Source organism: Stigmatopora argus, chromosome 16, assembly GCF_051989625.1.
Source record: "Stigmatopora argus isolate UIUO_Sarg chromosome 16, RoL_Sarg_1.0, whole genome shotgun sequence".
NCBI classification, from domain to species: domain Eukaryota; kingdom Metazoa; phylum Chordata; class Actinopteri; order Syngnathiformes; family Syngnathidae; genus Stigmatopora; species Stigmatopora argus.
The window spans coordinates 2,845,213-2,858,248 of record NC_135402.1 but is presented as its reverse complement, the minus strand read 5'-3'; the positions used below and the strand labels follow the sequence as shown (position 1 = coordinate 2,858,248).

The window sequence follows — 13,036 nt, the reverse complement described above, 5'->3', positions numbered from 1 at the left end:
GGCGGACGAATGAATCCTTAGTCACGTCAGAAGTTTATTAAACACAATTTTGAAAAGTAGTTTCTACGAAAGCGTAGTGCATTCACCAAACAACGTAATTTAAAAATAACAAAGTAATTAAAAAATAACCCCCAAAATAAATACTTTTTTTAAGGCCAACGTAATAAGCTTCTGTCAATATCTCAACCCAAAGTAACCACAAACTATTTTTATTCCAACTCAACTGTGAACACCAAAAATGATATAAAATCTACAAAAAAAGTGTTGAAATTGATTTTCATTACCCATTTTACAGAATCTAGTTTTAATAATTAAAATGTGGAATACAAAATTTCTATTGAGGAACCCACCACAACAAATTAACTCATTGGTTGCCATTGACAAGGATGGGCGCCCAATCCATTTTAGGGCTTCAAAGTCCGAATGGATTTGACATCTATTGCCATGAATGGCAAATAAATTGGAAAAGTTCTACTGTAGTTGTATAAAGTACACGAGGCATTTTGTTGTCTTGTCAGCGGTGGCATGTCACGGACTGGTGGCGGTGTCACGGGTATCCGGGTAATCCAGGATGTTCCGTTTGTTCTGCATGATGTGCTGCTGGTGTTTGACGTACACCTTCAGCGAACCCTTCAGCAGGACGAAAGTGGCGCCTCCCTGTGGAGGGAGGACCGTAAATGTAGCAAAAAATGGCCAAAACGTTTCCGCGGGTTCACCACTCACCAGAAGAGCCTGCTGGAGGTTGGAGGTGACCCGCCTGAAGAGAAGCCGTCCCAGCATACTAGAGATCCACGGGAGAACCAGAGCGCCGCAAAGGGTCCTCGACACCGACAGGTGGTCTCCCGCCGCCCCCGGCAGCGGACGTAGATCATTGCTCACAGCTGACGGACACGACGGTCAGAAACCCGGCTGAAAAGCAAGTTCGCCGGGCGCGTATACCATGTTGCCGCTGGTAGGAAATTCGCAGCCAGAAGCGCACCAGGAAGTCTTCCCAGCGCACCATCTTCCCTAGGACCAAGACCACTGGGATGGCGGGTAGACCCACCAGGAGGAAGATGGGGTCGGCTCGCTCCATCATGTTCAGACCCTTCTTGTGTCCCACCACCTGCATAACGGCCACGGCGCCGTACGTGACGGCCGACCAGTACGCCGTGCCCACCAGCGCCCCCAAGGCGGCAAACGGGCTGGCCCGGGAGAGTGCACGGTCCACCTGCTGCAGGAAGAACACCAGCAGACCTGACGGCATAAAAATAATAATAATAATTCTCCCAAAGTGATTAGCTGGCAGCCATCTTGGGTAGGGCAAATATCAGGGAACCTACATTGCCACCCCCAGTCAAACTCGCAAAGTTACAAGCTTTTCTTTACCCATTTTAGGGAAAACGACATGGTAGGGTGTCCCACACTGAGGACAGCAGACGCCTGCGCCGCCCCCGTCGCCGTCGCCGCCATTTCCTCTCTGCTTCTCGTCCAACCATCGCTGAAGACAAGACTGATGGATCCATTTGGTGCAACCTCGACACCGGCACGGACTCAGCCACTGCGCACTGTGGTCGTCGCTCTCCGTGGCGAAACAAACCCAACAGTGTCTGGTGCAAAACACACACCCCCCAAAAAATAATTAACTGTAAAATATGACATGATGATGACATCATATTTTGGACACATCTATCCAAAATGGTGAGAGAAATGTTCCTGTATGCATTGTTATGTGTGGCATAACTGTGAAATGTTTTTTCTTTGTTTTTAAAGAAAAGTCAGATTTGGGCCAAATTAGTTTTCTACATGGAAAATTACATTATAGCAGTCATTTTCATTTTTTAAAGTCTCACTTCTCTGGCTGATCCTCATCCAACAAGGCTGCCATGATGCTTTTCTTCAGGGGTCTAGCTGGAGTCCATCAGTAACGTGGATTGATCACCTATTAAGACAATGTCAAAAATTGAGCACCATTTTTCAGTTTTAAATAGTTCTACCTGTACCCAAAGTGAAACTAAGATATGAATCACTATCACATGACAGTTCCTGAGAAATTAAAGCAACATAGCGCCACACCCATCGTTCGATCGTAGGAGTGCCCAAATTAAATAGGACAAAAATGCTTTTACACACATTTATAAATTATGGCATTATGGCAGTTTACACTTGAAAGTGTCAGAGGAGACGTCTAAGCTATTTTTAGCCCACTGGCTAGGATTACTACAACGACGTCCAAACAAACAAAAACCAAGGATACACCCTTAAAATGTTGACACGTAAACATAAAACTTACCTTTAAACTACGATATTTACAAACGTTGTAATAATAGTTGTGGTTTATGATAAAAGTCTAACACTGGAGTCTTCTGTTAAGCTAGTATTTGTGGTGTTGTTGTGGGATTCACGGACCTGCTCTAAAGAAACGCCCCCTTCTCGCAGCCTCGTTCTGATTGGTCAAAGAGTATATTCAGGGTACAGCAAGATTATAGGAAAAGGAAATGCTCAGATGTGAGTCACGAAAAAATATCTAACATAAGACACTTGTTTTTTTTTTGTATATGTTAATTAACCAAAAACGAAAACCATGAAAAGCTGAAAAACGCTCATAAAAACAGAAAATGAAAAAGGAAAAATAATACTTAATTGAAATAAAGTCACCCAAAAACATATGACCTAGAAAAAATGGTTGTTTTCTCCAAATGTCATAAGCAAAGAGTATAATGTTTGTAACGTAACTAAGTCAAAGTTTAAGAAAATAAACAATAAGAAGAACTAAAAACAGTGACAAAAAGATACCAGTGTAATAAAATAGCTAACTAAATAATATTTACTAACGAGGTGGGATTGAAAAACCGGACCCAAAGTCTCCTTAAATTCAATTGGTTTAATACCCCGCCCGTCACAAAATAGTTGGCCCTGATTGGTCTAAATGGCTGTCAGAGGCGCTGCCGGCGTCGCTGTAGGGCGGGATTAGACAGGAGCGAGGAGCGCTGTGTGGACTGGACTAGAGCAGGGCTTGTGCCTCGCCTGGTTCTGCTCATCTATCTTTTTTTCCCCACCAATTTGGACGCCATTCAGTACCAAAAGTGGACCTTGAGACACGCGCTCCTCTCCATCGTCGTCCGTCATGGAATCCTATGACATTTTAGCTAACCAGCCCGTGGTGATCGATAACGTGAGTATGATGACGTCAGTCACCCACACCCAAACCCGGGCCGTCGCTGGCTATTTTTTTAGCTTAGCTAGTCTATTGTTTCCGAGATGAATTGCAGCTTTTAGCTTCCTTACTCGGCCAAATTGCGGTTATTTTCTTTGTTATTACTATTGAACGTATGCATAAATCACGACAAACATAATGGAAAGGCCGATCGCGACTTTGTTTTGATTGAGCCCATTGGTGCATGCTAGCTCCGGCTGCTAGCTACTTGCTACATTTGACGCCTATCGACTTATAATGTTGGTTTTGCTCAAATGCTGCACACAGATCATGTGATAATTACAATTGATCGAGCTGGCTCCATGCAAATGTAATAGTTCATTTTTCATTTTTTTTCTCTTTAACAGCAACAACTTTAAATTCCCTAAAAATGAAATGAATAAACATTTCAATAATTGAAGGGAATAACTGCATTTTTATATACATATTTATATATAGGTTTATATCTATATATATTTAGATAAAATTATATGAAAACATATCAGAGATTGGAATAAAATTTATTACAATACTAGTTAGCATTTTTAAATTATTTTCACGCTCACGTCCCATGTTGCGTTCACAACTGTGGGACAAAGCAGTTATTTGTTTGCGTGGCCTCCAGCCATGTCTCATGATATTCTGCATTTTTTTCTTTTTTTCCATCTATTCAGGGTTCGGGGGTCATCAAAGCTGGCTTTGCTGGAGACCAGATCCCTAAATACTGTTTTCCTAACTAGTAAGTCTGCTTCACTTTTCATCGCAAGCCCGTGGAGATCGGGAAACAAATGGGAATATTTTGCATATTTCAGTGTGGGACGTCCTAAACATGTTCGCGTCATGGCGGGGGCGCTGGAGGGAGACCTCTTCATTGGCCCCAAAGCAGAGGTAATTACTACAAAGTGGTGGTCACCCAAACTTTTACGATAACGCGTTCCATTTGTAACATCAGGAGCACCGCGGGCTGCTGTCGGTGCGATACCCGATGGAGCACGGGATCGTGAAGGACTGGAACGACATGGAGAGGATCTGGCAGTACGTCTACTCCAAGGAACAGCTGCAGACCTTCTCCGAGGAGGTGGGTAAAGGCACCCAAAGGGTTAACGTCCCAATGTGTCTGCGTAGTGGTAAAGAGTCATTGATTGGCATCTCAACTATGTTCCTCAGCATCCGGTTCTTCTGACGGAAGCGCCGCTCAACCCCAGCAAGAACCGCGAGAAGGCCGCCGAGGTCTTCTTCGAGACCTTCAACGTTCCCGCGCTTTTCATCTCCATGCAGGCTGTCCTCAGCTTGTAATTCTTAATCATTTCCTTGAGTCCTATCCCGCAAATTTGAGATCCCTTATTCAATCCCTGGACTTAACTTGCGGTCAGGTACGCCACGGGACGCACCACGGGCGTGGTGTTGGACTCGGGCGACGGCGTGACGCACGTGGTGCCCATCTACGAGGGCTTCGCCATCCCGCACTCCATCATGCGCGTGGACATCGCCGGCAGGGACGTGTCTCGCTACTTGCGCCTGCTCCTGCGCAAGGAGGGCTACAACTTCAACACCTCGGCCGAGTTCGAGGTGGTGCGGACCATCAAGGAGGTGAAAACCCCGCCCCCTTTTGACCTTGGGACGCCAAGACCCTCTAACCTCCCCTCGCCGCCGACAGAGGGCGTGCTACCTGTCGCTGAACCCCCAGAAGGACGAGACGCTGGAGACGGAGAGGGCGCAGTACGTCCTCCCCGACGGGAGCGCCTTAAACGTGAGCGTCCCAGGCGCCTGCCGCCCTCGCCGCCGCGTCCTCGACCGCCTCCGACCCGTTTATTCCCGCTGCAGATCGGGCCGGCCCGCTTCCGCGCCCCCGAGCTGCTCTTCCGGCCCGACCTGGTGGGCGACGAGAGCTCGGGCATCCACGAGGTTCTCGCCTACGCCATCCAGAAGTCCGACATGGACCTGAGGCGCACGCTCTTCTCCACCATCGTGCTGTGCGGGGGGTCCACGCTCATCAAAGGTAGCGTTCGCTTCGGGAGGGCGCGCCGACCCGCCCGCTGACTCACTGTCGCCCCCGCCAGGCTTCGGAGAGAGGTTATTGACTGAAGTCAAGAAGCTGGCGCCCAAAGACGTCAAGATTAAGGTTTACAATCCATTTTTCTCATTCTTTAAATTGCCCTTCCATGTTTTTGCCTTCCTTTTTTGGGGTTAACGTGTGTTTTTTTTGTGGGTGCAGATTTCCGCCCCCCAGGAGCGACTCTACTCCACCTGGATCGGGTATACTTTTTTTTCCTCATTATGTTGACTACTACTTACCGTATTTTCTCGAATATAAGCCGCATTTGTAACTAAAAAAAAATTATAACTGAATCAAGGGTATGACTTATATGCGCACAAGACTTACAGCGTTGCTATACTCTTTTTCACCAGTAGATGTCGGCAAATTAACATTTACTATTTCTGGTTATTTTCTGTTTTGCAGTAAGAAAACAACCATTACTGGATGAATTAATTCCTTATGATATTGACACTAATAATGTGCTTTTGATTCATACAATACCTCAGAAATACCATATTCGATGATTTTTCTTAAGATTTTCTCTTATATGCGAGAAAATACGGTGTTTATTATGTTCACTATTTATTTATTGATTGATTATTTATCTGTTTGTGGTTATTTGTGCACTTTGTATTGGTAAACCGTACTTCTATCCACGTATTGGATGTATGGCCACGCCTCTTAACGCCCCGCCCATCCGCAGAGGCTCCATCTTGGCATCGTTGGACACGTTCAAGAAGATGTGGGTGTCCAAGCGGGAGTACGAAGAAGACCGAGCGCGCGCCATCCACAGGAAGACCTTCTAGGACGGCTCTGCCCTGAACTGACCCTGCCGCCCTTCCCCCAAACCCTGGCTTTTGGCCAACGGCGCTCGCCGCCGAGGACTCCCGCCACCGCCACATGAAGGTGTTCGTAAGATCACGTGTCAACGAAAAAAAAAATGGAAAAAAAAACACTTTTCTTGTTTGTTTTGCTACGGTTCCATTCCAAAGTTTTCTCATGCAACACTTTTGATCTTAACTCTTTCAGCGCCTTTGACGACGATAGACGTCCAATCACGTCGCTCTTCAAAAAAAACAAACTAACCTCTTTAAATAAATTCATCGCTTTAAATTTATTTGAATCCGCCGGGTGGCAACGAATAAACGTTCGTTCATTCGCCACCGTACCTCCCACGCCAAATGAATGGGACGTCTAGCGCCGTCAATTGCAACCGAAGGTGTATCACAAGTAGACGTCCAATCCGTTTGGAGCGGGAGGTTTGTCGGCGAATGCATGTTTATTCGCAGCCACTTTAAATGGATTGGTCGCCTATTCGTGATCAACTCGTTTGTGAAAGACCTTTCTTTGCCCCAACCAACATGGCCTCCGGTTGCCATGTTGCTAGTGGCCACTTTCCCTTGTATGTCCTTTAGCACTGACATTCAAACTAAGTCATAACTCTAAAATATTTTACCGATGCATGTGCTATTGACGTTGCTAGACGTCCAATCCTTTCGGCCATCTTGGTTGGGGCAACGTTCCCATCATGGTCAATAAAGGTCTCAATGCTAGTCCGTCAACGGCACCTCACGAGTTCGCAACTAGCACTTGGCTAGCATTACTAGCTTTGGGAATTTGACCTTACTAGTAAGATGTCATCGTCCTACAACCGAGGACAAAAGCGCGGCAGTAAACGGTGAAGCCGGCGGTGCGCGAGACGATTGGCTCGGTCCCAACCAAAAGGAGTCTTCCTTTTATTTCAATAGCGGAAGTCACCGAGGATGGTGGCTAGCGAAGCTTCGGGGCCTTTGCGAAAAAAAAATGTTTTGTCCGCTAACGATTTGCGCTCTGGTCGATATTGTTGTTATTATTATAATTATCATCTTCGTATTATATGGAAGAAGGAAATAAATGTCTGCTGCTGAATTGTGTGTGTTTGTTTCTCACTATGTGTCTATTGGTGAATGGCTTAAAAGCAAATACTTAATTTTTATATGATTAAAACAAGAGAAAATGGGGGAAAACATTATTTTGCTTAAAGAAAATTAAAGGGGGCAGTCAGTTCAGAGTGTTTTTTAAAAATATTTTTTGTATGAAATATGAAGTGAATGCATGTGGATGACCTTTTATGGGGCCAGTTTTGGCCCTCGGACCACGAGTTTGACACCCATAAGTGAGATATTTTTGGGGAATATTTGAAGTGCACTTCGTTCTCGAAATGACGTTGGGGCACAAGTTCATGTTTATAAAAGCAACATTATCTGTAATCATTGCTTTTTTTAAACAATCTTTCAAATTAAGAGAAAATGCTTGTGCCATTTTGGTGCCACGTCATTCCTTGTCAATGACACCGAAACTTTATTTAGAGAATCGGCTGAACGGAAATGACTATTTCGGTCCGAAAAAAACAGCAGGCATGATATTATACTACGTATATCACATGTATTCTGATAGGACATTTCTCTTCCGCCCTGGGTACGTGCGATGACGTCAGAAAGCTTTGGTCGAGCAAGTTCGACGTCACGATGATGACGCGCCTAGCGTCGAGACTCTGGAACTGCGCGATACTCATGACTAAATTACCAAGTAATTAACCTCCAAGTGGAGACTAGAAGACTAAGTTAACTAACCTCTAAGTGGAGACGAGAAGCACCATGGAATCGAGTTGAGCAAACCCCCCCATACGAGACCCCCTTCCTCCCTCCCTCCCCCTCGAACAAGCAAGTGGACCCGTTCAGGACCCGACGATGGCTTCCGTTTCCCAAGCCCAACGCAACAACAAAGCCACGTCCACGTACGTGTACTCCAGCCGACCCCGGGCGGTGGACGGGCGTTCCAAGCCCAACGGCTCCCCGACGGAGAAGCCCCAGTACGGGAACATCATGTACGACCGTCGGGTGGTCCGCGGGGGCCCGTCCAGGACCACGGCGCAGGCGGCCGACGTCCTGCAGCAGCACGGCTTCCGGCGCAGGTCGGTGGACTTCCTGCGCTCGCGGGACCAGCTGTGGTTCAACACCCGCGGCGACCACGGCAGCCTGCCCGGCCGCAAGCACGTGGACGTGCAGACCGACTCCTACCTGGAGGAGCTGAGCCTGGTGCTGGTGACCAAGGACGCCGACTCGCAGACCGACCCCTTCCTGGACCGTCCGGCCACGCCGCTCTTCATCCCGGCCAAGTCGGGCGAGGACGTGGCCACCCAGATCCTGGAGGGCGAGCTCTTCGACTTTGACCGCGAGGTGCAGCCCGTGCTGGAGGTGCTGGTGGGCAAGACCATCGAGCAGTCTCTCCTGGAGGTGATGGAGGAGGAGGAGCTGTCCTGCCTGCGGGCCCAGCAGAGGGCCTTCCAGCAGCTGCGCAACGCCGAGCTGGCCGAGGTCCAGCGGCTCCAGGAGCAGGAGCGCCGGCGGGCCGAGGAGAAGGAGTGCCGCATCGGGCAGCAGAAAGAGGCGGTGCGCAAGGAGAAGGAGACGGCGGAGATGATCGCCGCCCAGGCTTGCGCGCAGCAGTTCCTCTCCAAGCTCTTCCCGGCCGTCTTCGCCTCGCTGCGCCGGCACGGCTACTTCTACGACCCGGTGGAGAGGGACATCGAGATCAACTTCTTCCAGTGGCTCATGGCCGAGGTCAACAACACGCTGGAGAAGAGGAACTCGGCCAGGCTGCTGCTGGACACCATCATCCACGACATCGCCCTGGCCAGGACCGACTTCTTCGGGGCCGATCTGGAGGAGCAGGCGCTCAGGGCCGAAAAGTAGATGGGCTGACATTGACTTTAAATGGAGCGGACCTCACTCTCGTTTGTGTAAATGAAGCCACGTGATTGGACGTCTGCACTGTCGGTGGCACTAGAAAAAAAAGGTTCAGTCCATCGAGGCGATGGCATGCAAAGCATTGTGGGTCATAACATGACATTAACGTGAGTTTTTTTTTAAATGAATAACTTGTAGTATTTTGTGTCTTGAGTGTCTTTTGTGTTCGATAGAGGGCGCCATATCACCGCTCATGTATCCTTTAAAACGCTCTTAATCCCTCACGCAACAGATGCCGGCGTCACGTGGTTTTGGGGGCGTGGTTTACGTAGGACAATTCCTAACTGTCATACAACCTAGAATATTACTTTGACTCAGTTGAAAAGATGATTGGAGTTTATTTAGTCCCCCTCAAAATTCATATTATGCCCCAAATGCAACTGGAAGTGACATCATACCAGCAGGAAATGACCTCAAAATACCCCCAAAAAGTGACCCCAAGATGGTTTTTTGACCATGCGACATGATCCTGTAGTGCTCCAAAATCATCAGGAAGTGACCTTGACATGTCATAAAAGGAAACAGGAAGTGACCCGGTAAAAGCCCCCGAACATTTAGAGGAAGTGACCCAGAAATTGACCTAAAATGCCCCCAAATCATCCCAAAATCAAATATCTTATCAGGAAGTGACCTCCAATGCCCCCAAATCAACAGCAAGTGACCCAGACATGCCCCCAGAATCAACAGGAAGTGACCCGGGGTACTTTGCCAACCAGCATCCCCACGCGACTTCTTCTGAAATGGCGTTTTTCACCCGGCCGTAAACTCAAGGGGCTTTTTGAACGGTCTTATTTCTTTTATTTTTACATGGCGGAACACAGGAAACATTAGCTTTGGCGTCTGAGGAATGACTTTTCAATTGACGGCGCGGCCCCGGGTAGCAAGAGGCAAACCTGCAACCGCCGTGCGGGCCGCGCTGATGGATGAAGTTTTAATGCCATTCAAAAGATTCATTCGTTCACCCGCGGCTTTGCCTAACGGGCGCGCCGCGGGCCAGCTACCTAAAGCTAACGAGGCCTTTTGCGGCGGGCCATCTTAATTGATGCGCCGGCCCTCCAGACGGCGGCGAGAAGCGGTGGCGGCGGCGGCGGCGGTGGCGGCCGGCGGGAGGACGCTTCATTCATTCCCGCTCCACATTCGCCGAGGGGGAGGGGCGTCCTTTATCCCGGCCGCCGCGTTTTCATCAGCGGCGGGCCCAGTGAATTATTCAGATTTGTGCAAATGACGACTTTTCATTTTCCGCCGGCGGGAGTGGAAATTGAACGTGACCCCGCCGACCTCCGCCTTGGAGACGCCGGAGCCGCTTTGTTAACCCCGGCCCGACCCGCGCCTCGCCTTTTATGAACACGCTTTAAATATTTTTGACAGAACAAAAGCAATCGTGTCGGCACGCCGCCGGCGGGTCGGGGGGCGCCGCCCGACACGACCCGCACTTACGGTCCGGGAGGAGAAGAAGAAGACGACACAAAAGAGCACCTTCGCACTTGTAGACGGGGTGAGTTTCGCGGGGGCGGAGCTTCAGCGACCCTTCCCGGGTCAGAGGGCGCTCAGTTTGGAGCGGGGGGTCTCAAACTTGAGGTGCGGGGGCCAATCCAAACCCTCGAAACAGTGTTTTGTCGCCCTCTGGTGGACATCATTGTTTAGTATCTTTTTTAAAAATACATTTAGGAAAAATAGTACCAATTTAAATAGAGTTACTGAATCACACATGATTTACCATTCACCTTTTAATCAAAATTTGTAATACTACAAAAATAAAGCAAAAAAGTCAAGGAATTTCAAAATAAAATGACTTCTTCCTCTGGCCAAGATGGCCCCTTCCACCAGTGAGTTTATCACGAGTGGACGTCCGATCCCTGTCGCTTCAAAAGGATTGGACGTCTCCTCGCGAAGAACTCATTTCGATTCACAACAGAACCATGGAAAGACTATTTACGGCCTCAGGGCGGCCATATTGGTGGTGGCGACATTCCCATATGATTCCAAGCAGTGACATTCAAATGAAGTCATAACTCCGCTAAATGAAAGTCAAAGCATCTGCTATCGATTGAGTGGCTACCATCGACGACGGCAGACGTCCAAACCGTTTGACGGCCATCTTTATATCTTCTCTTTTTTCTTCCCGTGTGTGCATTCCAACCCGTGTACTTGTGTTGCGTATTAGCGTGTGAATGATCCCCCTGGCGGGTCTTCCTGTTCATGTTTGTGCGCGCCTATCTGCGTCCATCTTGGTGTGTAGCCTGACATGTCCAAGAAGCAATCTCAAATGTCAGCCGCCAGTAGATGGATGACGCGCACACGCCGCCGTTTGACGACGGACGGACGGACGGACAGTCGGCCAGATGGCATCTTCAATTTCCTCTGCCACTTTGTCCACTCGACGTCGACGGAAACCCGCCAGCCGAGCGCTGACCCCTCCCTTTTTAATATGAGACGCCGCTCCTCACTTCCTGTTTGTGGCGCTTCCCAACCTGTTTTGCGGCGAGTCTCATCCATCAGCCCCGGGAGGCGTCGGAGATGATTGCGGCCACTTGACCCCTCCCGCGTTGGAGCCGCGACGATATCGCGGGGAAACAAACAACGTGGGCCTGCCCGATAAATCCAGCGTGGGATTTGATACGATTCTAGCGTCTTTGCGTTAACGTAATTACGGCAATCGGTCGACGGTTTGCTTATTTGCGTAATTCTAACTTTGTATTTGGGGGCTCACAGCACAAATAGGGGGAAGAAAAAGACATTTCAGACAAAAGTTTAGATTTCAGTTGAATGCAGTGGCGGTCCATGCATTTTCTCGTAGCGCCTTCAATGGGTAAAATCCACTTCCTAGCAGCATTTAATGATTAAATACAAATACTGGAGCATTTCAGACATTACAACCGGGCCGACAATTGAAATATTATTTAGGAATATAGCCATGTTTTACTCACCAAAAATCCTTTTTCACTGTACACAATATCCATCCTGCTTTATCTCTTCCTTCTTTTCTATCGCCATCGAAGCTAATGCTGAAAGTCGAGCCTGTCCTGTCGTATTTCTGGCGTAGTCCGTCTTGAAAATGGCTTTAAATCAACACAACAATATATTTGCTTGTGCAGCTCACTCCAAATACAATTTGGCAGCTCTGGCTAATCACTAGCTTGGTGAAAGCGATGACATATCCCTACGCCTGCGACAAGGCAATGTGGTGTTGCCAACTCGAAATCTGATTGGTTAATGCAACAGTCTTATTGATGCTTGTTTAATGCAGCAGAGCCCGCAGAACTGATTGTGAAGGCCTTGAGGCAGATTTCTGACCCTGGCAACAACTAATGGCTGAAATGTGATTGGTTAAATGCTTCAATATGAAAACACATCTGGAAGCAGTGCAACTTGGGGGAAAAGCAATGAAAGGAAGCTAACAGACAATTTGGAATTATTTAATAAGTATTGATGGACAAAATATAATATATGATTCAGATATTTCTTAGGCCAGCAAAGAAGGCCTTGAAGGCCCTGACGCCCCGCCACTGGTTGAATGATTATCATTTACTAAGGCAAATAAAATGACACTCTACTAGAAATATATCAGTTCCGTTTGGATCAACATATAAACAGGAAGTGAGTGGTAAAATCCCTGAATTAGCAGGAAGTGACAGACCGTAAATGCTGTTTTCCAGTAATTACAGCGACTGTCAATGAGCTGATTGGCATTCTCTCACGTTTGTCACTTTATTATTATTAGTCGCAACGAATTGGACTATAAATTCAGCGAGAGCCATGTCAGTGCTTTTTTGTTGTTGTGTGTCTGCGAGGGTGCGAAAGCGAGTGAGCAGCATGTAATTGAATTTGATGCAGCCTGGAACATTTCATTTTACAATCACTCTGTTACCGCGTGTGTGTCGATCCCCTCATGACATATTTATTCCTTCTTCCATTTGACACTTTCCAGGTGTGAAGGCGCTCCGTCAAAATATCCACCATTTTTCATCAAAACATGACAGTTGCATTGGCAAAGGTCATTAGGATTTCGATATACACATCTTTGCTAAGGAATTA

General features: G+C 47.8%; 2 protein-coding genes and 1 pseudogene across 2 annotated transcripts; 2 read left to right on the top strand and 1 right to left on the bottom strand.

Annotated features, from left to right (window-relative positions):
• Positions 1-14: 14 nt before the first annotated feature.
• LOC144091137 (E3 ubiquitin-protein ligase MARCHF5-like) lies at positions 15-2,420 on the bottom strand. Its single transcript, XM_077623210.1, has 6 exons — positions 2,273-2,420; positions 1,833-1,921; positions 1,369-1,589; positions 940-1,236; positions 724-881; positions 15-657 (listed from the first exon to the last, which is right to left on the bottom strand). Exons 2-6 carry the CDS (start codon positions 1,865-1,867, stop codon positions 529-531), a joined length of 840 nt encoding a protein of 279 aa, XP_077479336.1. The 5' UTR covers positions 1,868-1,921; positions 2,273-2,420; the 3' UTR covers positions 15-528.
• A 514-nt stretch (positions 2,421-2,934) lies between these two features.
• actr1b (actin related protein 1B) lies at positions 2,935-7,121 on the top strand. The gene is made up of 11 exons (XM_077621884.1): positions 2,935-3,154; positions 3,850-3,914; positions 3,988-4,063; positions 4,128-4,253; positions 4,343-4,467; positions 4,549-4,765; positions 4,833-4,925; positions 5,000-5,174; positions 5,236-5,297; positions 5,391-5,431; positions 5,917-7,121. The coding sequence occupies exons 1-11, from the start codon at positions 3,107-3,109 to the stop codon at positions 6,017-6,019; spliced, it is 1,131 nt and encodes a 376-aa protein (XP_077478010.1). The 5' UTR covers positions 2,935-3,106; the 3' UTR covers positions 6,020-7,121.
• Positions 7,122-7,927: 806 nt separating this feature from the next.
• On the top strand, positions 7,928-9,103 carry LOC144091067 (radial spoke head protein 3 homolog pseudogene; annotated as a pseudogene).
• Positions 9,104-13,036: the final 3,933 nt, after the last annotated feature.

What these genes read in the sequence shown, in the direction of transcription:
- LOC144091137 (XM_077623210.1), bottom strand. Translation starts at nt 1,867, where the DNA reads ATGGCAGCCTTGTTGGATGAGGATCAGCCAGAGAA. An exon ending in TTCCTACCAGCGGCAACATG is followed by an intron (nt 882 to 939) that starts GTATACGCGCCC and finishes CGTGTCCGTCAG; the next exon opens with CTGTGAGCAATGATCTACGT. An exon ending in ACCTCCAGCAGGCTCTTCTG is followed by an intron (nt 658 to 723) that starts GTGAGTGGTGAA and finishes CTCCCTCCACAG; the next exon opens with GGAGGCGCCACTTTCGTCCT.
- actr1b (XM_077621884.1), top strand. Translation starts at nt 3,107, where the DNA reads ATGGAATCCTATGACATTTTAGCTAACCAGCCCGTGGTGATCGATAAC. An exon ending in AGCCCGTGGTGATCGATAAC is followed by an intron (nt 3,155 to 3,849) that starts GTGAGTATGATG and finishes CCATCTATTCAG; the next exon opens with GGTTCGGGGGTCATCAAAGC. An exon ending in ATGCAGGCTGTCCTCAGCTT is followed by an intron (nt 4,468 to 4,548) that starts GTAATTCTTAAT and finishes ACTTGCGGTCAG; the next exon opens with GTACGCCACGGGACGCACCA.